At 40.6% G+C, this 23001-nt stretch overlaps 1 protein-coding gene and 1 non-coding gene across 6 annotated transcripts in view; both read right to left on the bottom strand.

The window, feature by feature from the left end:
- MAK (male germ cell associated kinase) overlaps positions 1 to 23001 on the bottom strand; it is a 51444-nt gene that overhangs the window by 24287 nt on the left and 4156 nt on the right. For all 5 annotated transcript variants that reach the window (XR_011563504.1, XM_070778418.1, XM_019986227.2 and 2 more), the window contains exons 2-8: positions 19368 to 19700; positions 14785 to 14839; positions 13395 to 13516; positions 11223 to 11302; positions 6849 to 6981; positions 1151 to 1322; positions 12 to 179 (exon numbers count right to left, since the gene is read on the bottom strand). Coding sequence is in view for 4 of the 5 variants with exons in the window: in XM_070778418.1 (XP_070634519.1) it covers positions 12 to 179; positions 1151 to 1322; positions 6849 to 6981; positions 11223 to 11302; positions 13395 to 13516; positions 14785 to 14839; positions 19368 to 19468 (831 nt within the window). In the remaining variant the exon portion in view is untranslated. The remainder of the gene's footprint in view (positions 1 to 11; positions 180 to 1150; positions 1323 to 6848; positions 6982 to 11222; positions 11303 to 13394; positions 13517 to 14784; positions 14840 to 19367; positions 19701 to 23001) is intronic.
- TRNAE-UUC (transfer RNA glutamic acid (anticodon UUC)) lies at positions 22551 to 22623 on the bottom strand. The gene has a single exon. It is a non-coding gene; the product is annotated as a tRNA-Glu (tRNA).

Raw genomic sequence — 23001 nt, 5'->3', positions numbered from 1 at the left:
ATTTGTCTTACCTGGCTTGCTGTTGGTCGTTTCTTTGGGTCCCAGTTCAACATTTCAGTCATAAGCTGAATGGCTTCGTTACTGGCATTGGGAATAAGAGTTTTTAGGTTTATAGGAACACACTGGGGAAAGCGGAAATTCATAGAGGATGCAAGCTGGTACCCTTCTGGCCAGTCACTCTGTTGAAGGAATATATAAGTGGGGGAGAGACAGCAATAAGAAAATTGTTTTTAGTGATCAGTTTAATACAAACATAATAATATAAGAATCCCTCATGTATGAAGTGTTGACTCATAAATAAATGTGAAAACGAAATAGCCAATGGCATACCTAGCTCAGTGCTACAAACAGTATAGAGAGAACACTGAATTAAGAGTTAGGGGAAAAATGAGAAGGCACTTTTATAAATTTCAAAACGTTAATGACGATTGTGATGATGGCACCCAGGTGAGTTTGAACAACTAAGGACAAGTGATTTACAAAGAGAATAACTATTACAAAGATCCTCATTATATGTTAATGCATTGCCTCCAATGTCAAAAACTGCACACAGCTGGGAAATGACAGTTTTGTTAAACTTTTAATAGCTGCATTAACTTGTCTAATATTAAGTACGAGGCACACACCCAAGTAAGGTGTAATTATATATATTTAAACTTATTAAATAAGTACAACTCAGAAAGTGAAGTCTAGCTGAGTGCAATAGTTAATTGAAAAGTCCTAATTTCAAGAAATTAAATATCTGTGGCAGAGGTATATAAAAGTAAACAAGAAAAGGTTAAGAGAATATAAAATCTAGGACACTTGGCATTAATAAATTGATTCCAATGGACATTCAAGAACAAGGAGGAAAGATTCTGAGCAAGGATGTCTCTGTATCCATCAGCTGGTCATCTGCTCGAAGTTAAACATATAGAACTCTAAATATAGAAAATCCTCCCTTATGTTCTTCAAGGGAGGCAAGCACCATTTTTCCACAACCTGATAGAATTCTAGCTTCTGCAATCCTCATTCCATCCCAATTTAAAAAAAAAGATTATAAGAAAATTAACTGTTAAAGCATAAGCCTATTTGAAAAATTCAAATACCAGCTAGCTTGCCAAAAGTTATAAATAATGAAAAGTTACAACTTAGGGACAAGAGTACTTACTTTTTTAGGAGTCCCTAAAACCTGGCAAATCTTAAAGATTTCATCGACCTCACTTGTCCCTGGGAAAAGTGGTCTTAATGTATACAGTTCAGCCATTATACTGCCGACAGCCCACACGTCGATGGGAGAGCTATAAGCTGAAGATCTTAATAAAACCTCAGGAGCGCGATACCTATGAAAAGAGAACACAAAACCGAACAGGCATTCTGGGTGTCGTTCATGAGACGGAGGGACAGCAGGCTCTCATTTTGTTTGGTTGTGTATTCCAGTCAAGGACTGGGTGTTAAATGCCTTCTGTGTATCAGGCGTCTGCACAGTGGGTTGGGTTTCTATTGGATGGAGCAGATTTTTCCTGACCACATAACATGTAGCGGAGCTCGAGACAAATATCAATGAAATGTCCAAGTGACCTAAGATAGGAACTCCAACAAACAGATGTGAAAATGCTATATAAAATACTAAGGAAAGGGGGGGGAAGCTCTGAATGGAAGCAGATATATCCTAAATGGGAACAGCTGTATAATTTTACAATGCATTACATCCTGATACATTCATATGAAGGACAGAAAACAAAAGATTAACAAAGATTATCCCTGAGTAGTGAGCTTTCCCCCCCTTTTTTTTAAGTTTATTTTATTCAAGTATAGTGATTTACAATGTTGTGTTAATGTCTGCTGTATAGCAAAGTGATTCAGTTATATGTGTATACATTCTTTTTCATAGTCATTATGGTTTGTCACGGGATATTGAGTATATCCTGTGCTTATTTATCCTTTTTTTTTTTTTTGCTTATCAGTTTGAAAGCAGCAGTTCCTCAACTGACTCAATTCCCTTAATTGATAATATAGTATATTCACAGAGTTGTGTATCCATCATCACAATCAACTCGAGAACATTTTCATTATCCCCCAAAGAAACCCCACATCACTCCAACAGCCCTGGGTCCAGCGTCTCTAGTCTGCCACCTATCTATTGATTTGCCTGTTCGATCACTTCACATCAATGGGACCATACACTGTCTGGTCTTTTGTGACCAGCTTCTTTCACTTAACATGTTTTCAAGGTTTATCCATGTTGTAGCATGTATCAGAACTTCTTCTCCACAAGCTGGAATCAAGATTGCTGGGAGAAATATCAACAACCCTAGATATGCAGATAATACCATACTAATGGCAGAAAGTGAAGAGGAGCTGAAGAGTCTCTTGATGAAAGTGAAAGAGGAGAGTGAAAAAGCTGGCTTAAAACTCAGCATTCAAAAAACTAAGATCATGGCAACCAGTCCCATCACTTCATGGCAAATAGATGGGGAAAAAGTAGAAGCACTGACAAATTTTATTTTCTTGTGCTCCAAAATCACTGCAGACAGTGACTGCAGCCCCCAAATTAAAAGACACTTCCTCCTTGGAAGAAAAGCTATGACAAACCTAGACAGTGTACTAAAAAGCAGAGACATTACTTTGCCAACAAATATCTGTATAGTCAAAGCTATGATTTTTCCAGTAGTCATGTGTGGATGTCAGATTTGAATAATAAAGAAGGCTGAGTGCCAAATAATCGATGCTTTCAAATTGTGGTGCTGGAGAAAACTCTCGATAGTCCCTTGGACTGCAAGGGGATCCAACCAGTCCATCCTAAAGGAAATCAACCCTGAATATTCATTGGAAGGACTGATGCTGAAGCTGGAGCTCCAGTACTTTGGCCACCTGATATGAAGAGCCTACTCTTTGAAAAAGACCCTGATGCTGGGAAAGATTGAAGGCAGGAGGAGAAGGGGATGACAGAGGATGAGACGGTTGAATGGCATCACCGACTCTATGGACATGAGTTTGAGCAAGCTCCAGGAGATGGTGAAGGACAGGGAAGCCTGGCGTTCTGCAGTCCATGGGGTCACACGGTTAGACATGAGTGACTGAACAACAACAATATTGCACTGTAGGGCTAGACCACATTTTGTTTATCTGTTCATTGGGTGTTTCTACTTTTGGGCTATTACAAATAATGTTGTTATGAGCAGTTACAAGTTCTTGTGTGGACATATGTTTTCATTTCTCTTGGGTGTACACCTATAAGTTTACCCACTGAGGAACTGCCAGACTGTTCTGTGCCATTCTGCACTCCTACCAACAACCTATGAGGGTTCCAATTCCTCCGCATCCTTGCCAACACCTGTTACTATGTTTTGATAGTTTTATGAGGCAAAATTATTTGAAACGTTTTGCCAGGTTTAGATACTGAAAACAAATAGTTTCAGTTTCACTCCATTTCAGTACAGGATCTAAATTTACCCAGCTGAAAATAGAAGCTCCTTAAAAAGATTCTTCCCCGCAAGAGGAGACTTTCCAATTCTAACTATACATTTAAACAGATAAAAAACTAGTATACTTTGAGCTCTTAGCATTTAATCTGTTCAGTTCCTCTTTTGCTTTTATAGGGATAAAAATCATCTTCCTGTTTGCAAGCCTCATTTTCAATAATTCCAGTTTGCTATAAACTTCAGAACTGTGAGTTTTTGGCACTGTTTATCAAAAATTCTGAAGGAAGATTTCCAAGGGATTTGAAACAAAATGCAACCAAAATATAAAGGGATTATGTACAAAAAAGCTAGGTACTACTGTAAATTATTGAAATTGACTTACAAAGTAGTTTTTCAAAGGTTCAAACAATTCTAAAATTCGAATGACAGCAAAGAGAGAAAAATACACAGCCATGCTGCAGCAGTCTTTGAAGTCAACCTCAATGTCATCAAAGAAAATTTGTGGTTTGGTTAGGCTCTGTCTGTGTGTGTGTGTAATGTGTATATTTTGACAACTGCAACTTGTTATTTTGTTAGAATGTAATTTAGAAGCCTATTTGGAAGCAGTTACAAAACAGATGTGCATCATCAATACCCTTCAGCTTTCTAGGGTTCTTAATTTAGTAAGAACACTGTTTTAATGATGTTCAGCATCATTAAAACTTGTGTTTGGTTTATCACTTCAAAAAGAATGCTATTTTCAATGCACAAGTTTTTTAACCAAAATTAAGTAGCATTCCCAGTCATGTCAGCCATTTCACTTTTCAAAGAATGACCTTCCTAAAGCTTCATATTGATTCCGTGGATTGTGATGAAAAAAATCAAACCATTATTAGAAATAAGGTAACTAGCCAGTTTGAAGACGCTCATTTTTTTTAAACTGTTTAAAATTTTTTAAAAAATTAAAAAGAAAAAAAGAGAGCTGGCGTTGTTAATTAGCTGTGTGTTAAAGTGTGACCTTGGTTCACTGTCTCTCATGTTAGCAGCTAAGACTGGGGGAGAAGCAGGAAGCATAGAGTGTCGGGGGATCAGGCGTGAGTCAGCTCACTTTAATGAAACTACTGATCACAGGCCTCGGCCAAGACTGTCCTGAGCAAACCGGGACATACTGCCACCCTTTCCCGGCTCTGTCCTCAGACTGATTCATTCTTTAACCACACTCGCTCCCTCAGTGACCTCATCCAACCCTGTAATTTTAAACACTGAGATCTCCCAAGTTTCTAGCCCAGCCCTGCCCCCTGAACCCAGGTCATAGGGCCCGCCGCCTACTGTGACATCTCAGGGGCACCCCTCACCTGAAAACAGCCTTCCCCAAACCCGGAGCTCCACAGCAGCACCATCCCCATCAGGGCCCACTCCAGCCTCCTGGCTGCTCACCAAAAAGCCCCTGAAGTGCCTGACTCCTTTCCTTACTCCCTTGTCTGATCCCCCGTGTCTGCTCTGCCTTAGAAACACACCCGCATCCTGTCCCTCTCACCACCTTCACGGCCACGAGAGCCAAGTCATTTTCTGCCATCTTCTGCCCCAGTCTCCTCCCTGCTCTCCCAGTTCTGCCTGTGCTCCTCTAAATTCTGTTTCCAATCCAGTAGCTCAGAGCCTCCCAAGGGTCTCGCCAGTTCTCGCAGATCAGCAGGCCACCCTTGTCCTTACCATGATCCACAGGGACCTCTGAGAGCTGGCCACCCCTCAAACACTCTAACCTCGTTTCCTGCTCTTGCCATGCGTGTTCATTCTACTCTGTGCAGAGTGTTCCTGCCTCCAGGCCTGGTCTCAGCATTTACACTCAGCATTTTCACCGCCTGAAAAGCTCTCACCGGCATCTCCCCACCCCTGCACCCCAGCATCACTGAGACCTTCTGTTTAAAACAGCAACACGGGGACTTTCCCGGTGATCCAGTGGCTAAGACTTTGCCTTCCAATGAGGGGATGCAAGACAGTGCAGGACAAGGCCTTCCAACGCAGGTTCGATCAGGGAGCTAAGAGGCCAGAAAAACCCAAAACAGAAGGAAAAAAAACCAGCAACATGCCCTTCCCCTCCCGTGCCGCCTCCAACCCCGTGTCCCGTTCCAGACTTAATTTTTCTCTGTAATAATTTTTTCTCTGTAATAATTTTTCTCAGTATCACTATCTGATACTCAAATATTCTTAACTGCTTTCATTGGAGTATAATATAAATACTTTGGCCAGCTGATGCGAAGAACTGACTCACTGAAAAAGACCCTGATGCTGGGAAAGACTGAGGGCAGGAGGAGAAGGGGAAGACAGAGGATGAGATGGTTGGATGGCATCACCGACGTGATGGACATGAGTTTGAGCAAGCTCTGGGAGTTGGTGATGGACAGGGAAGCCTGGCGTGCTGCAGTCCATGGGGTCGGACACGACTGAGCAACTGAACTGAACTGATACATACAGAAAAAAGCATGTGTCCCAGGAATACAGCTTGCTGAATTTTCACAATTAGAACGGACCCAGCACCCAGATCAAGGGGCTGCATGTTGTCAGCACCCCAGACGGTCCCTCTCCTGCACTCTTCCGGTCATTTCTGCCCCTCCTCACCCCAGTGTGTAGCCGCTATCCTGACCTTTAACAGCATAGATTAGATCTATTTTTGTTCATTAAATGGAATCCCGTAACGTGCTCTTTTTCCGTTTGGCTCTTGCTCTCCGCACTGTATCCGTGAGATTCATCGAACTGCTTATGCAGTTTCTAGGCCTCTGAATCTCATTGCTATAAAGCAGTCTAGGCATCACGTCTCAGACTACCCAGACGTGATGAGCTCTGATGTCTTCCGATGGGCCTGTGTATGTCTCTCTGTGGGTAACTCATGCCGTGTTTAATTTGTTCATGGACTGGCTGTCATGTAAGTAGCATGAGGCAGAAATTCTTTTCTGTTTAGTTCTCTTCTGTGTTGTTGTTGGTGTTTAGTCACTAAGTCCTGTCTGACTCTGCAACCCCATGGACTGTAGCCCGCCAGGCTCCTCTGTCCATGGGATTCTCCAGGCAAGGATACTGGAGTGGATTGCCATGCCCTCCTCCAGGGGATCTTCCCGACTCAGGGATTGAGCCTGTGCCTCCTGCATTGGCAGGTGGATTCTTTACCACTGAGCCATCTGAGAAGCCCTCACTTTTGTGCTCCCAGTGCCTAAAATAGTATCCAACAGGAGGTGTTCAGCAATATTTGTTGAATGAGTGAATGGATGTGTGAAATCCTTTTTCCTTCTCTTTTTATTAATCAGAAGAGTCATGAGCCAATCTTCCACTCTCTCCAAAGAATATTAAAAAAAAAAAAATCAGTTCTATATTTTAAGTACTTGATATAGAACCTCCAGAAAGACACAGAACAATCTACTGTAGGAAAACTTCACCAGGGACAAACGTCTCCCGACAGTTGCATAAACTACTCACCATCTGGTGGATACATAGTCCGTATACGGGGGCTGTGACCTTAGTTCTCTCGCAAGTCCAAAGTCAGCAATTTTCACAAGTTCTGGGCCCATACAAAGCAAGTTTTCCGGTTTCATGTCCCTATGGAAAAAACCTTGGTAATATAGAGAGGAAAAACAATAAATCATCGTATCTGGACATATTTGATTTATTAACAAGATGAAGCTGAACCTCTGTTCTAATTAGGAATGTGAATTTAGGGGGGAAATTAAACCTTATTTATTGTCTATTAAATGATGGGAGGTGGGGACCGTGCTTTCAGAATAATTTGGCAAGGAAATTATACAGTATATATGATGGGTAAAAATAAATATGCACATGTATTTCCTTTCCTTTTTTTTTTTTTTAATGTTTATTTATTTATTTGGCTACACTGGGTCTTAGCTGTAACATACAGGATCTCTGATCGTCACTGTGGCACGTGGACTCTAGTTGCGGCATGTGGGATCTAGTTCCCTGACCAGGGATTTAACCCAGGCCCCCTGAATTGGGAGCACAGTCTTAGCCACTGGACCACCGGTGAAGTCCTCCATTAGTATTTCTGTTTGTGGATCTGATGCGTTCAGGCACTGGGTTAGGTACTACCACATTACGATTATCTCCGTGAATCTGCAAAGCAGCCCTATGGAGGCCCTGTGATCACGAGTGTGTAACAGACGAGAAGGTTCAGCCTGGAGAGAGGCGGCCATGTGAAGCTCAAGGAGGGTTGTGCATCAGTTCACGCCAATGCAGCTGGTCTTCCTGCTGCTGGCAGTTTAACCGCAATTCCTTGAGTATAATCACTTATTTGAGAAGTGCATTAAGTGCAATGGGAATGTGCTTATTTACCGAACTAATGTATAAAATAGACGGTTCCTGAAGCTACACGGCAGCCCTGTGAAAATGAAGCAAAAAGCCCTCCTTGCAAACGTCTAAGGAGTATGCAGAGCACACTGGCTGTACACAGACGGCCTGTATCCTAATGACCCTTCCGGGTGGAGAATTAAGAACGGCCTGATAATCGGTTGTAGGTGATCGTCATCATTCCAATAGGGTTTGAGCTCAGAAGACTTTTCTAAGCCTGAACTGTTCTAATCCCTTCAGAGCCGTTGTCGGCTGTGTGTGACATTGACAGATGGACTCGGCACCCCTGGTACCCCTTACTCCAAATAGCTATTGAGATCCATTTCATTCACTTTCAAGAGAAACATGTTGTATTTTCACAATGAAGACAGGAGAGGGAGCACGTGACATTAATCTATAAAATCTTAGAGAATTAAACCGGGAGAAGGCAATGGCACCCCACTCCAGTACTCTTGCCTGGAAAATCCCATGGATGGAGGAGCCTGGTGGGCTGCAGTCCATGAGGTCGCTAAGACTCGGACACGACTGAGCGACTTCCCTTTCACTTTTCACTTTCATGCATTGGAGAAGGAAATGGCAACCCACTCCAGTGTTCTTGCGTGGAGAATCCCAGGGACAGGGGAGCCTGGTGGGCTGCCGTCTATGCGGTCGTGCAGAGTCAGACACAACTGAAGCGACTTAGCAGCAGCAGCAGAGAATTAAACCAGAGTTGAAGTTTTCCCCACCTTATATAGTATAAATATATTGGTAACTTGGTCCTATTTTAACTAAAGTATTAGTTCAATTTTTTGACAGCTACCATTTTAAAAGTGTCTGTTTTCTCAAAGGATTACATCTGAGACGTTTAAATACGACAAGAATAAATTAGCTTTTGTAAAAATGTCTATTGTTCTTGAGTCTGCTTTCCCAAATCACAATGTAGACACTTAAAAAGCCATCTCTAGGTTACCCTTTACTTTTAGCAGCAATTTTTAAATCCTAAATTAGTTTCCTTTTTCAATCCCTTATGCTCTGAAGGTGCTGGTTCAGTTCAGTTCATTTCAGTCGCTCAGTCATGTCCGACTCTTTGCGACCCCATGAACCGCAGGATGCAGGCCTCCCTGTCCATCACCAACTCCCGGAGTCCACCTAAACCCATGTCCATCGAGTCGGTGATGCCATCCAACCATCTCATCCTCTGTAGTCCCCTTCTCCTCCTGCCCTCAATCTTTCCCAGCATCAGGGTCTTTTCAAATGAGTCAGCTCTTCACATCAGGTGGCCAAAGTCCAAAGTATTGGAGTTTCAGCTTCAACATCAGTCCTTCCAATGAACGCCCAGGACTGATCTCCTTTAGGATGGACAGGTTGGATCTCCTTGCAGTCCAAAGGACTCTCAAGAGTCTTCTCCAACACCACAGTTCAAAAGCATCAATTCTTCTGCACTCAGCTTTCTTTATAGTCCAACTCTCATATCCATACATGACCACTGGAAAAACCATAGCCTTGACTAGATGGACCTTTGTTGACAATGTAATGTCTCTGCTTTTTAATATGCTGTCTAGGTTGGTCATCACTTTCCTGCCAAGGAGTGAGCGTCTTTTAATTTCATGGCTGCATTCACCATCTGCAGTGATTTTGGAGCCCAAAAAAATAAAGTCAGCTGCTGTTTCCACTGTTTCCCCATCTATTTCCCATGAAATGATGGGACCGGATGCCATGATCTTCGTTTTCTGAATGTTGAGCCTTAAGCCAACTTTTTCACTCTTCTCTTTTACTTTCATCAGGAGGCTTTTTAGTTCTTCTTCACTTTCTGCTATAAGGGTGGTGTCATCTGCATGTCTGAGGTTATTGATATTTCTCCCAGCAATCTTGACTCCAGCTTGTGCTTCCTCCAGCCCAGCGTTTCTCATGATGTACTCTGCATATAAGTTAAATAAGCCGGGTGACAATATACAGTCTTGAGGTACTCTTTTTCCTATTTGGAACCAGTCTGTTGTTCCATGTCCAGTTCTAACTGTTGCTTCCTGACCTGCATACAGGTTTCTCAAGAGGCAGGTCAGGTGGTCTGGTATGCCCATCTATCCAAGAAATCTAAACCAATTTTATTACTAGCCTAAAAAATAACAGTAAAATACAAAGCTCTTTACAAAAAAAATCAAAAGAATTCATGAGGCTTTTGATTTTTCACACCACACTTGCTTCCATTAGCATAAATTAACGCATGCAAAAATCAAGAGTTATCATGCTGACCAGAGTTTTAAAATGGATTGAAGATAAGGAATCCATTACAAACAATTAAAATAGTATATATCCTTAATTTTAATTAACAAATGACTGACTTTTACCAATCAATTGTAGTAAATTATCATGGGTTTTAGATTTTGAAAGACCTTAATAGCTTATATAAAACTGGGAATTCAAGAATGTTCTTACAAGGTTTATATGGAATTCTGCATGGCATTTTTAGAAAATTCTATTTATTTCCTGTAGCAGTTAAAAGAGTAAAGAAAATATCAGATGAAACATGAAAGGAGACTAATAATGGTGAGTTTTGAATGCTTGTGCTCAAAATGCAGCAATGGTAGCATAAACTTTTCTAATTTAATATCGAAACAGCTAGTGATTCTAAACATTCATTAAAAGTTTTCATAATAATCATATTAACTTTTCAGGTGAAATTATTTTGGTTTGATAGAGATGCAAAAAACAATATCAGTTAAGATTAACATAAATAAGAAATTCATAAAAATAAGAACAAGCACTTGATTTAATTTCTTCAAGAACAGAAATAACTATTTATGAGTACTAAGAAAAACTAGAAAATACTATAGCTTGGGTGGCTTTAACCTAGTTAAATGTTAGTAATTGGTCATGATAGATCAAAGCATTTCAACCTTTTCCAAAAGAGGAACCTTATAATTTTTTTATTTCCATGGTAAAATTAGGTGGAATAAGGTAGCAGGGTGGGTTTATGATGACTGAGACTAAATGCTGGTGATCAAACTGCTAAAAAATTCTGATATATAGAGGACGATGCTGCTGCTGCTGCTAAGTTGCTTCAGTCATGTCCGACTCTGTGCGACCCCATAGACCGAAGCCCACCAGGCTCCCCCGTCCCTGAGATTCTCCAGGCAAGAACACAGGAGTGGGTCGCCAATTCCTTCCCCAATGCATGAAGTGAAAAGTTAAAGTGAAGTCACTCAGTCGTGTCGGACTCTTAGTGACCCGGTGGACTGCAGCCCACCAGGCTCCTCCCTCCGTGGGATTTTCCAGGCAAGAGTACTGGAGTGGGTTGCCCTTGCCTTCTTCGATAGAGGAAGATAATTATAGGTTATAGAAATTCTATTTTATTTAGAATTGTAGAAATTCTGAAGTTTTTAAATATGTCATTTAGTAGGCACATACTCCAAAGTTGTAGTTATCTAACATAATATTATTTATTTAATAATAGCTTCCATATAATTCCTATCCATAACTGATGATAATCTAAAGATGTAGGGATATGAAACCTACCATGTTTATGGATAAATGCCAGCCCCTGCAATATCTGATACATAATATTTCTGATGACAGACTCAGGGAACAACTTGTTTCTGTGAAGAAATGAACAAATAAACAGTAATGTAATTCAGTTTGTAAAAAGAATGGTATATACTGAAGGTACAGTCATAGAATCAGACACAATGTTTTGTACACGGGTCTTCAGCTGAAATGGAAAAGGTTACTTGAATAGGAAAGGCTTGTAAATTAATCCTCATAAACAATATTTCAGGAAGTTAAGCTACCAAAAACAGTGTCAAAATGGCACTTACCCTCAAATAGCCCTTTTACCATGCACAGTCATTAGTACTTTCGTTTATACTTTTTTCTTTCTTTTTTTTTAAATTATGAAAGTATGATAACACATTTATAGGAGACTTGGAAATAAGTTGTACTTTTATACTTGGAAATAATATTCTAAACAATATCACTTTTATTTCCATTTAATTTAGAAATCCAGAATAGAATCATGAAATTCCAAAGCTGCCTCTTTTTCAGTGCTCATTTGCAATTGTATTAATTACTTCCACCAAAAGGTTTATATATTTTTTAAAAATCAGATGAATATATTTGTTATATTTATATGTACTTAATTTTTTCTTCAAAATTATATCTCAACGTATCTTGTTTATCATCTTATATATTTAAAAGAGCATAAATTATTATTCAAAGCCAAGATTACCCATAATCATACCACCTGATGAAGAAACTATATTGATTTTTCAGTATTCTAATCCAGTCATAATTCACATGTATAATTCTTATATAAGATGTCAGTGTTACATAAATATAACTTTGGTTTCTGTTTTTATGGGGTCGCTGAGGGTCAGACACGACTGAGCGACTTCACTTTCACTTTTCACTTTTATGCATTGGAGAAGGAAATGGCAACCCACTCCAGTGTTCTTGCCTGGAGAACCCCAGGGACGGGGGAACCTGATGGGCTGCCGTCTATGGGGTCGCACAGAGTCAGACATGACTGACGAGACTTAGCAGCAGCAAGCACTTTCATAATCTTCATAGTTATCACTTCTAATGGCTACAAAATAACTACATCAGTATTATCCATTATAATTACCAACCTTTTCTCCCATTGATAGTTACTTATTTTAAATAGTTCAGAGATAGGTGAAGCTTTGTATAGTCGTTTAACAGAATATTCTAACTGTGGTCACTATGGGTATTATGTATCAGCATTAAAAAGAAAACCTGTAAGTGGATAAATCAAATAAGAAATGTATCACCACTAAAATTACAACTACATATAAAGCACGCATGCCTGCATACAGGAGCTAGGAAGAACTTGAGAAAAATAAACACTGATTTGAGAGGTAGAGGTTTTCTTTACTTTTAACTGCTATTAATGTCATAATGCTATCAGCCTGGAAGATAACATATATTCAGTATTTTTGAAAGAAGGAAAAATAGGATTAAATAGGATTTCTCAAGTTCATCCTTAGAACTTGAGAAAGTGTGTATGTGTGTGTGTGTGGGTGGAAGAAACACAGAGAGAGAAATCAGCATCAATCCACTGGGAAATTCATCTCATATTTTAGGATCTTTTGCTGAATGCCTCTGGCTTTAAAGACAGGCAAAATGGACATTAAACTCCAGATGTGATCAGTAGCTACCATGAGTTGTTTCCATGCTCATGGCACATGACTGAAAACTGCCCTTGTTTAGAGATTCTGTCCGTATGTTTAAAAGGAGAATTTTCCTGGTGTTGTAACACGTTGTTGTCATTCACTTAAGCATTCTAATGAACCAGTTTATTAGGTCCTTTCTTAAAAGCAACTTCATTCTTTCCTCCATTCCTTAATTAACCTTCACAAGATGCATGGGAGAGCAAGGTAGATGCTCTTCTTAGTTTTGCCCAAGGCCAGCTTTATTACTGAGTATTAAACTATAGATTTTGTTTCAAAAACTATAGATAGTGTGTTTATATGAAATATTTATCTTGACTTCTAAGAGATTACAACAGAAAAATGGTTCTTCTCCAATTAGACATTATCCTTTCATAAAGATAACAGCTAATTTAGAGCTACCCCTTGGACCTGTATATTGCAAAGTGGGATATATTGAAGGGCTCCTAAGGGACTGAGGGAGGAGACAGTAAGGCAAAACTTAATTTTCATAAAGACATACCTGTCTTTCATTAATTGATAGAGGTTTTCTTTCATATATTCAAATATAAAATAAAGATGGTCATTTTCTCTGATAACTTCTTTCAGTTTGATCACATTGGCATGATTAAGTTTCTTCAGAGACTGCAACAGAGCAAGTAAATATGAAAAATTCTTAAGGCAAAGGTACCGAATCTAGCAAAATCTCATCAATGCTAGATAGGATAATTACATAATTTTTCATTTCTTCTAAATTCATTAATGAATTATGTTTTAATACCTATAATACTTTACACATCTTAAAAACATCTTAGAACACCTATTAAGAGTAAGCAGAAAGGGCTTCCCTGATGGCTCAGGGGTAAAGAACCTGTCTGGGAACCAGGAGACGGAGGTTCGATCCCTGGTCTGGAAAGAGCCCACGTGCCAAGGAGCAGCTAAGCCTGTGCAGCATGACTACGGAGCCGGTGCTCTGGAGCCCGGGAGCTGCAGCTACCGAAGCCCGAGCACCCTGGAGCCTGTGCTCTGCAACGAGAGAAGCCACCGCAAGGAGAAGTCCATGCACCCACAACTTGTGAGGAGTCCTCACTCGCCGCAGCCAGAGCAAGCCCGAACAGCAACAAAGACCCAGCACAGCCAAAAATAAAGAAGTAAAATCTTAAAGTAAGCAGTGATTGTTTAAGGAATGAATATAAGTGCAGAAATAAACTAGGTCAACAGTAGCTGTCAAGCATTTCAGTCTGTCAACTTTTTTTTTTTTTCTTGGTCATTAAATAGGTTTAACCTCTCTTCTGACTTAACTGTGTGCAATTCCATGCAAAAGTCTCCGAAAATGCATCCACATTGTACACATAAAATATAAAGAAATGGTATGTGGTAATTTAAAAAATTATCTTTCCTTTGATAGTATGAATTAAAACGCTCTTTTAAAAGTGAGAGTGTACTTTCACGGCTATATTTAAAATGGATAGCCAGCAAGGACCTCCTGTAGAGCACAGGGAACTCTGCTCAATGTTATTTGGCAGCCTGGATGGGAGGGGAGGTTTGGGGGAGGATACACATACATATACGTGTATTTCTGTGGCCGAGACCCTTTGCTGTCCACCTGAAACTATGACAACATTGTTTGTTAATCCATACAAAATTAAAAGTTTAGAAAAATAATAAATGGAGATCACTGGCATTAAAAAAGTGAGTGTACTTTCAAATGTGAGGGTACAGTTATTTTCTGCTCTCCACTGACATTCTGATGAGAAATTAGGAAGATAAAGAAAAACATAAGAAATAGAATTATCTTTGGTCTGCTTCCCACAGAGAACGAAACAGTCTCCTTAGCTACCATCCTCGGAAATGAGAGACGTGTGAGGTAGAACTGAGGTCTTCTCAGGTTCTTTTCATCTCTGGGGTTTTACCTTAACTTCTCTCAAGTTCATACATTCATCCCAAGAATAGAACTTTCTCTTCATTCTGAAATTAAAAAAGAAAAGTTTAGTGCCTGGGGACGGAGGGTGTGAAGACACAAATTACACTGCTGGCTTTCTCATTCTATTATTAGTTTGCTTCAGGCAAGCTGTGTATCTGTCTTCCCTCCTCCTTAAAAGCAGATCATCTCCATTCTGTGCATCTCAAGGCCACTTCGTGCACGCTCATGACTATGTCACTTCTTGGACAAATTACCTAATGACCCTCCGTGCCGCAAATTCCTTAGCTATAGCGTAGAAACCGCTGCATAAGAGAAGCTTATTGTAAAAGGCTTAGGTAAGGACTTAGTAAATATTAGATGTTCCTATTTTTACCAGTATCTGTGAAAGTGAAAGTGAAGCCGCTGAGTCGTGTCCGACTCATTTCGACCCCATGAACTGTAGCCTACCAGGCTCCCCTGTCCATTGGGTTTTCCAGGCAAGGGTATTGGAGTGGGTTGCCATTCCCTTCTCCAGGGGATCTTCCCAACCCAGGGATTGAACCTGGGTCTCTCACATTGCAGGCAGACGCTTTACCATCTGAGCCAGCAGGGAAGCCTCACCAGTATCTGTGGTTGGCTACAATGAGATAAGAAGGGCATCACTGCTATTATTCCTAAAATACTCTTAGTGAATCCGAATTTCACTTATATGTATTCAGGTGCTAAAAATTAAGGGCTTACTGACTTACCAAAAGATACTTTTCAGTACTATAGCCATAAATGTCTTGCTGAAATGAAGAAAGTCCAGTGCTCAATTTGAAATAAAATACAAATCAATTCAAATATAGTATAAAAGTATTTTCATCAAGTGGTCAGATCCATCCAAAACTGTACATATAATCTCTATAATTCTTAAAAAATAATTATAGAATTTTTAATCCAACCTTTAGAGGCTAGTTAACATATTCAAGTTCTTTTTCAAAATTTAGTACAAACTGAAATGTTTATTCTGAAAAATCTGTACTAGCTGCAATCCACATTTACTAACATGCTACTTTCTCCTCAACAGTTACTACTTCTTATCAATACTACCTTAAAGTGATACAGGTATCTATATGCAACAAATATAGAAGTTTCTTCACAAAACAATTATCGCAATTTCTTAGACCAATTTAAAGAAATTAATTTAATTGTAAGAAGTTAAACCAATTTGTTAGAATTCCTTTTAGACTCCCTGCCAGCTTCTCTTCCATTTATTTATTCATCCAACACCTACTACGTGCCCGGATGATGAAATCGGGGATGGTTACCGGTGCTTCGCATCTCACAGGAAATCGACTTTAGTTAACACAAAATAGACATACAGATCAGCTTTGAGGATCATGAGATAAACTGGCCAGGCCTCAGGCCTTTGTGATGAGGCAGTGTTTCAGATGAGGCCTGCAAGACAGAACGCACCAGCCAGAGAAAGACAGCTAGAAAGAGCTTGGCTGGTTAGAAGAATGGAGAGAACTTTCACCTTAGGCTGATTCTTATTCCTTGAATGCCAGAAGCTGGCTTTCAGGGCTCTGAGGTCACCTTTCCTGTTCTGCTTTTTCTCCCATAGCACTGACCACTTTCTTATGTACCATATAGTTAAATTATTACGTTTAGACCTTGTCCCCTCTCCTCAAGCACAGCAGCAAGCTCTCTGAGGACACCGCCACCTGCCTGATCAGTTTTTGAGACACAGTTTAAGTCTCAATAGATATTCACTAAATGGTGGCTTGATGGGTTTTGAAACCCACAGGTGGGGCTCCTGAGGAACTGTCCCACAAACAGGAGACCCTCTGGAATGGAACTGCCTCTCAGGTCTTTAAAGGACACAGGACTTAATAAATATTTGTTAATTTAATGAGGTGAGAGGGTCTTATCACCAGCCCCTAGAAGGACCATGGTATAGCTTTTTTTTTTTTTTTTTTGCTTTTTTTTTCCTGAAATGGCAGCAGATACTACAAGGTTTCTTACCAGTGACCTACAGTAAAATTTCCCGAAGGAAAATCTCTCCTGCTTCTAGGCCTTCATACATGCATATCCTTCATACATATCCTTAAAGCCTGGCTATGCTTCCCTCTCCTCTTGATAGCTTTTTCTCATTCTCAAGATCTCATTTTCTGTGGGAAGTCTTCCAAGATCATACCATGAGACCCAACCCTCATTCTCATTTTCTTATCCCTCTCTCCCTAGAAGCATTCATGGATTTTATTCATGGATTTTATTGTAAATCTTTCCAGTCCTTTTAAAGATATTTTTGCACATAAATTTATTTGTATGTAATGAAGTATTTTTGTGAATTTACATAATCACTTAACCTATAACTAAGAATGATTTCATCTCATTTTGCCTGATAGTTACACCCCGTTTATTACTTTTTTCTCTTATTGCACCAGTTAGGGTCTCCAGTACAATCTTGATCAGTAGTGGATACAACAGGTATACTGGTCTTAAAACCAACTTTACGGGAAGTACCTGTAATATTTCACCTTTCAGGTCAGGGAAATTTCTTTTTATTCCCGTTTTTCATTTCAGTTATGTAAGCATGCTAAGTCACTTAAGTCGTATCCAACCCTTTGCCCATGAGGCTCCTCTGTCCATGGGGTTCTCCAGGCAAGAATACTGGAGTGGGTTGCAGTGCCCTCATCCAGGGGAATCTTCTCAACCCAGGATCAAAGCCACGTCTCTTAAGTCTCCTGCACTGGCAAGAGGTTTTTTTTACCACTAGTGCTGCCCGGGAAGCCAATTCATTATACATTTACTTACTTGATACTAATGGCTATTTGACAATACTTTATAAAAGGGTTTCCTTATGTATGTAATATTTTAGATCACGATATTGTAAAGTTTTTAACATTTGATAAACATTTGTTAAAGCATTTAAATTTTGGATGATCATCCTTTGGTTGAAGTGGTAATCAGTTTCCAAGACTTGTTGCAGTGGAAGCCAGCTACCGTGTCATGAGAACACTCGAGTGATGATCTGTAGAATCCCATATAGAGAGAAATTATCTTTATATAAATTTGTCTTTATATAAAAAGAAATTTGGACAAAGAAATATGCATCAAGGGAAGCTGATGTGGGAGGCACATGGAGAGAAAATGCCATCGATAAGCCAAGGAAAAAGGCCTAGGAGAGATCCCTTCCTCCCAGCCCTCAGCAGGAACCAACCCGGCTGACACCTTGACTTTAGACTTGTAACCTCCCAACTGTCTCAATAAATCCTTACAGTTTAAGCCAACCAGCCTGTGCTTAAACTGGCACATACAGAAGTCCAGTCTGAGCCACACTGTGTCCCCCCAAATCCGTATCTTGAAGTCCTAACCTCCTGGTACCTCGGAGAATGACTGCATTTGGCGATAGACCTTACAGAGGTAATTAAGGTTAACTGAGGCCTTTGGGGTGGGTCCTAATCCGATATTACTGGTGTCCTTATAGGAGGAGGAGATTAGGACCCAGACATACACAGACGGAAGACCAGGTGAACACACAGGGGAGAAGAGAACTGTCTGAAAGCTGAGGAGAGAGGTCTCAGGGGAAACCAAGCCTGCCAACAGCTTGCTCTCACACTTCCAGCCTCCAGACTGTGGGGAAATAAATACGTAGCTTAAACCACCCAGTCTGGGGTACTTGGTGAGAGCAGCCCCCAGCAAACTGACACAGCGAACCAGCTTGCAAGTGCGTACTCAGGCCCTGGTCCAGCCTGCAGACAGACGACTGTGACCTTGGCCGACCTCTACCAGCACCGCAGAGAGACCTGGAGCCGGAACCACAGCTGAACTGCTCCTAAATTCCTGACCCACAGAAACCATGAGTTACTAAATGTTTCTTCTTGTCTTAAATCACTAAGCTTTGGGGTAATTTTTTTTTCTTACATATGACATATCAAATACAGTAGATTAAAGAAATAATTAATAAGTCCTCTGTTTCATTGGTAAGCTTGGGGAAATACCATATGCCATTCAGAACTGTTGGATATTATGAATACCATCTGATTTTGAGGCCTGTTGTTTTAAAGAAATAATAGGCTCTACTCTATACTCCACTTTAAGTGCTCTAAGCATTACCTTCAGTCTCAGTTCAGATTTATCATGCAGAAGAAGCAGAGCCCTAAATAGGTAACTAATAGGAAGCTGCTGTGTAACGCAGGGGGCTCAACCTGGTGCCCTGGGGCAACCTAGAGGGTGGGATGGCATCGGGAGTGGGAGGGAGGTGCAAGACAGAGGGACCATATGCACACTTATGGCTGAGTCATACTGATGTATGGCAGAAACCAACACAACCTTGTAAAGCAATTACCCTCCAATTAAAAATAAATACATTTTTTTCAAAAAGCAGAGCCCTTATATTTCTTGCTGGACAAACCAGAAAATTAAATTCATATACGTGGGGACCAGCAGAACTCCTTTTTTGCAGTGCTGTCTCCAGAATGGCATTCCACGATGGCCTAACAAGTGTGGGGTCTGGACCAGACTTCTCTCTGCGCTTGTATACGTTCTCAAGCAAGCAAAGGAGAGGAACAGAAAGACGGGTGAACGTGGCAGGGCCGCCCGTGGTACCTTTTGATGGCCACCAGCTCCCCGGACTCGTTGCTCTTGCCCATGAGCACGCTCCCGTACGTGCCGTCCCCCAGCTGTCTCATGGTCGTGTACCGGTTCATCTTGGAAGAATGATGCAGTGCAGGCTGTCCACGGGAAATAACGTCTTTGTTGTATATAAATATAAATGCGTCTTTTATTTTTACTCGTTTCTGCCCTTAGACCGTTGTTGCTACACTGGTGACAGGCTTTGTCATCATTAAATACAAGTTCTTCCCCAAGATTCTGTAGGTTCATAAGATACAGCAGTAAGGAATCTGGCAAGGAAACGGTGCTTCCATTCTTATGAACACCCTGTAGAAAAAAACAACAAGAATAAAAGGAGTGTTCATTAAAGAATCACTTCCAAAAATGTACTGGTAACCTAGGAAAACTGTAAGACAAAGACTAATTGTTAAGCACGTGCCAATAAATCACTTGTGCCATGTGGAATGACGTTCACATATGATAGACTGATGAAAATCACTGCAGAATGCATTTATTAATACATGGTACCATGTAATGAAACTGAACCCAATAAACACTGACTTAATGATGTTTGTGATTCCTTTTTTTTTTTTTAACTGACTATAATAGAATCTATGGGCTTCCCGGGTAGCTCAGCTGGTAAAGAATCCGCCTGCAATGCGGGAGACCTGGGTTCAATCCCTGGGTTGGGAAGATCCCCTGGAGGAAGGCATGGCAACCCGCTCTAGTATTCTTGCCTGGAGAATCCCCATGGACAGAGGAGCCTGGTGGGCTACAGTTCATGGGGTCGCAAAGAGTCGGACACAACTGAACGACACAGCAGCAACAGAATCTATATGAGTCCACATCAGACTGTGGAAAATCAGATTCTCCACTCTATCCATTCTTAGAATCAATTTTTGCATCGTGTTTAATTTGGACCACAATCCCTTATGTGAAATTCCTGGGCCAGATGTGTTTGGGATCCAGGTACTTGCGTATTTTAGAAAAGAAATAGAGAGTTTCCCTGCTGGCTCAGGGGTAGAGAATCCACCTGAAACACGAGACGCAGGTTCGATCCCTGGGTCAGGAAGATCCCCTGGAGACGGAAATGGCAACCCACTCCAGTATTCTTGCTTGGAAAATTCCATGGACAGAGGAGTCTGGTAGGCTACAGTCCATGGTGTCAAAAGAGTCAGACTTGGCTTAGCGACTAAACCACCAACCACAGAAAAGCAGGAGGGTACATAACATCTCCCAAAGAGCAGCTTAATGTGCCTGCGCAAAAATGTACGAGAAGAACACTAAGCAAAGGAATGAAGACTGTAAGTGGCCTCACATCATTCGGGTCGTATTTTATTGCAAATGAATTTCCACAAATTAATTTCTGAAAATTCATCTTTCAGAGCTTTGTGGATTTCAAAACTACAGAAAAGGGGTTGTGGATGTGTATATATTAGAAGGGTACAGGTTTCGATAGGTTCTGATTTTATTATCACAATTAAAAACAAAACAAAACAAAACCGAAGCACATAAAGCCATAGTACCTCCTTCATTATAACTGTGTTCAATAATCTCCTCCCACTCTTCTGTCTCAGTTCAGCTTTCAAGGAACAATTTCTCATTTCATACCTGTTTATCATACTTATGTTGCTTTCAAAAATCTATCCTCCTGCTACAAGGCTGTATTCTTAGCTGCAGAAGGTAACAACGTTTGGCACTATGGAAGGACATAGTCTGTTTTAAAATGCCTTTTATAGGGAATTCCCTGGAGGTCCAGTGGTTAGACACTGTGATTTTGCTGTCAAGAGTCTGAGTTCTATCCATGGTTGGGGAACTAAGATCCAAAAAGTGGTGTGGTTCAGCCAAAAAAATAAAATGCCTTTTATAATCTGATGCTTCAATCAGTGATTATTTTTCTTTCACTGTAGCACTACTTCCACAAAATAAAATGACAGAAATTCCTTCTCTATTAGACGCAGAACTGTAGGAGCAACAAGAATATATTGTAATTGTCAAAGTACCCAAGGCTTCCAAAAATAGGCTTTTCTGCGGAAGCACAGCAGACAAGTGCACTGAACGACGCGGTTCCCTTTATACGGGACACATTTGTCCACAGGAAGCTCTGGAAGGACCTGTGGGGCTTGTAAATAACAGGAGTGTGCTTTCATTTGTCATTTATTTTACTTCATGACAGATAGCAACCCCTTCAAAGGCGCATGAGTAGTTTAAGCCACACTGACTCTGTGGCCAGGATCTTGACAAAGAGATCTCCATAGTAAATTCCATTTCTATTTAGTGGTTCCTTCATCTGGAAGAATTGATGCCTTTGAACTGTGGTGTTGGAGAAGACTCTTGAGAGTCCCTTGGACTGCAAGGAGATCCAACCAGTCCAGTCTGAAGGAGATCAGCCCTGGGATTTCTTTGGAGGGATTGATGCTAAAGCTGAAACTCCAGTACTTTGGCCACCTCATGTGAAGAGTTGACTCATTGGAAAAGACTCTGATGCTGGGAGGGATTGGGGGCAGGAGGAGAAAGGGACGACAGAGGATGAGATGGCTGGATGGCATCACTGACTCGATGGACGTGAGTCTCAGTGAACTCCAGGAGTTGGTGATGGACAGGGAAGCCTGGCGTGCTGCAATTCATGGGGTCACAAAGAGTTGGACACGACTGAGCGACTGATCTGATCTGATCTGATCATCTGGCTCAGTTATGTCTTAGCAAATGGTTTCAACAAATGCCAGCAAATGCTTCCCCATTTGCCTGAAAATGAAGTTCTTTTGCAAGTGGTCTTTACATTATACATAGACACAGGTTCTAAACACGAGGGCATTAATATAGAGAAAGGCAACATCCCCCTGCACAGTTCCTGACTGTGTATTTGGTTTCCTTAATTTTTCCATTATCTAGGTAAGGAAAGATAATTTTGAAAGCTCTTTGGGGGTTTGTTTGGTAATACCTGTTTATCATTCTTATGTTGCTTTAAAAAATTTATCATCCTGCTACAAGGCTGTATTCTTAGATGCAGAAGGGGTTTGTTTGGTGCTATGATTAAACAAAACATAGGCTATAAAATGTATTTCTTCTGATCATTTAGAATTTTATTAAATCAGCATTTTTCAGTTTATTGTTAGATGTTAAACTGCTTAACACTCTTTTTTTTTTGGCTGCACCACATGGCTTGCAGGATATTAGTTCCCTGACCAGGGATGGAACCCAGGGCCTTGGCAGCGAAAGTGCCAAGTCCTAACCACTGAACCACCAGGGAGTTCACCTACTGTTTGCTTGACATTCTTTTCTAGCTTCACTATTTAAGGTCTTTTAAGGAAATGTGCTCTTCAGAGGTTTACCAATTCTTTCTGGTTAAGTAACAATACAGAGAATAAATTTGTCCAAAAGGCCACAGTGTTCATCATAACAGTAACAATGTACAATAAAAAGGCAGAGGGATTAAATGACCTAGGATCGATCAAGAGAATCAGTGATGGAGTTAGTCTAATAGTTGCATTAGCTTGAAGCTGTTTGGTTTTTCAGTGCGGTCCCCACCTTCTAAACAACCCATCCTTGCTAGCTACTACAATCACTGATGCAGTAAAAGAACCACCACTCTTCACTCCCAAACCATGTAGAATCTAACCCACGATGA

This window comes from Bos indicus, chromosome 23 (genome assembly GCF_029378745.1).
Source record: "Bos indicus isolate NIAB-ARS_2022 breed Sahiwal x Tharparkar chromosome 23, NIAB-ARS_B.indTharparkar_mat_pri_1.0, whole genome shotgun sequence".
NCBI lineage: Eukaryota > Metazoa > Chordata > Mammalia > Artiodactyla > Bovidae > Bos > Bos indicus.
Note: the sequence above shows the minus strand (reverse complement) of the source record. Positions and strands in the feature narration are given on the sequence as shown.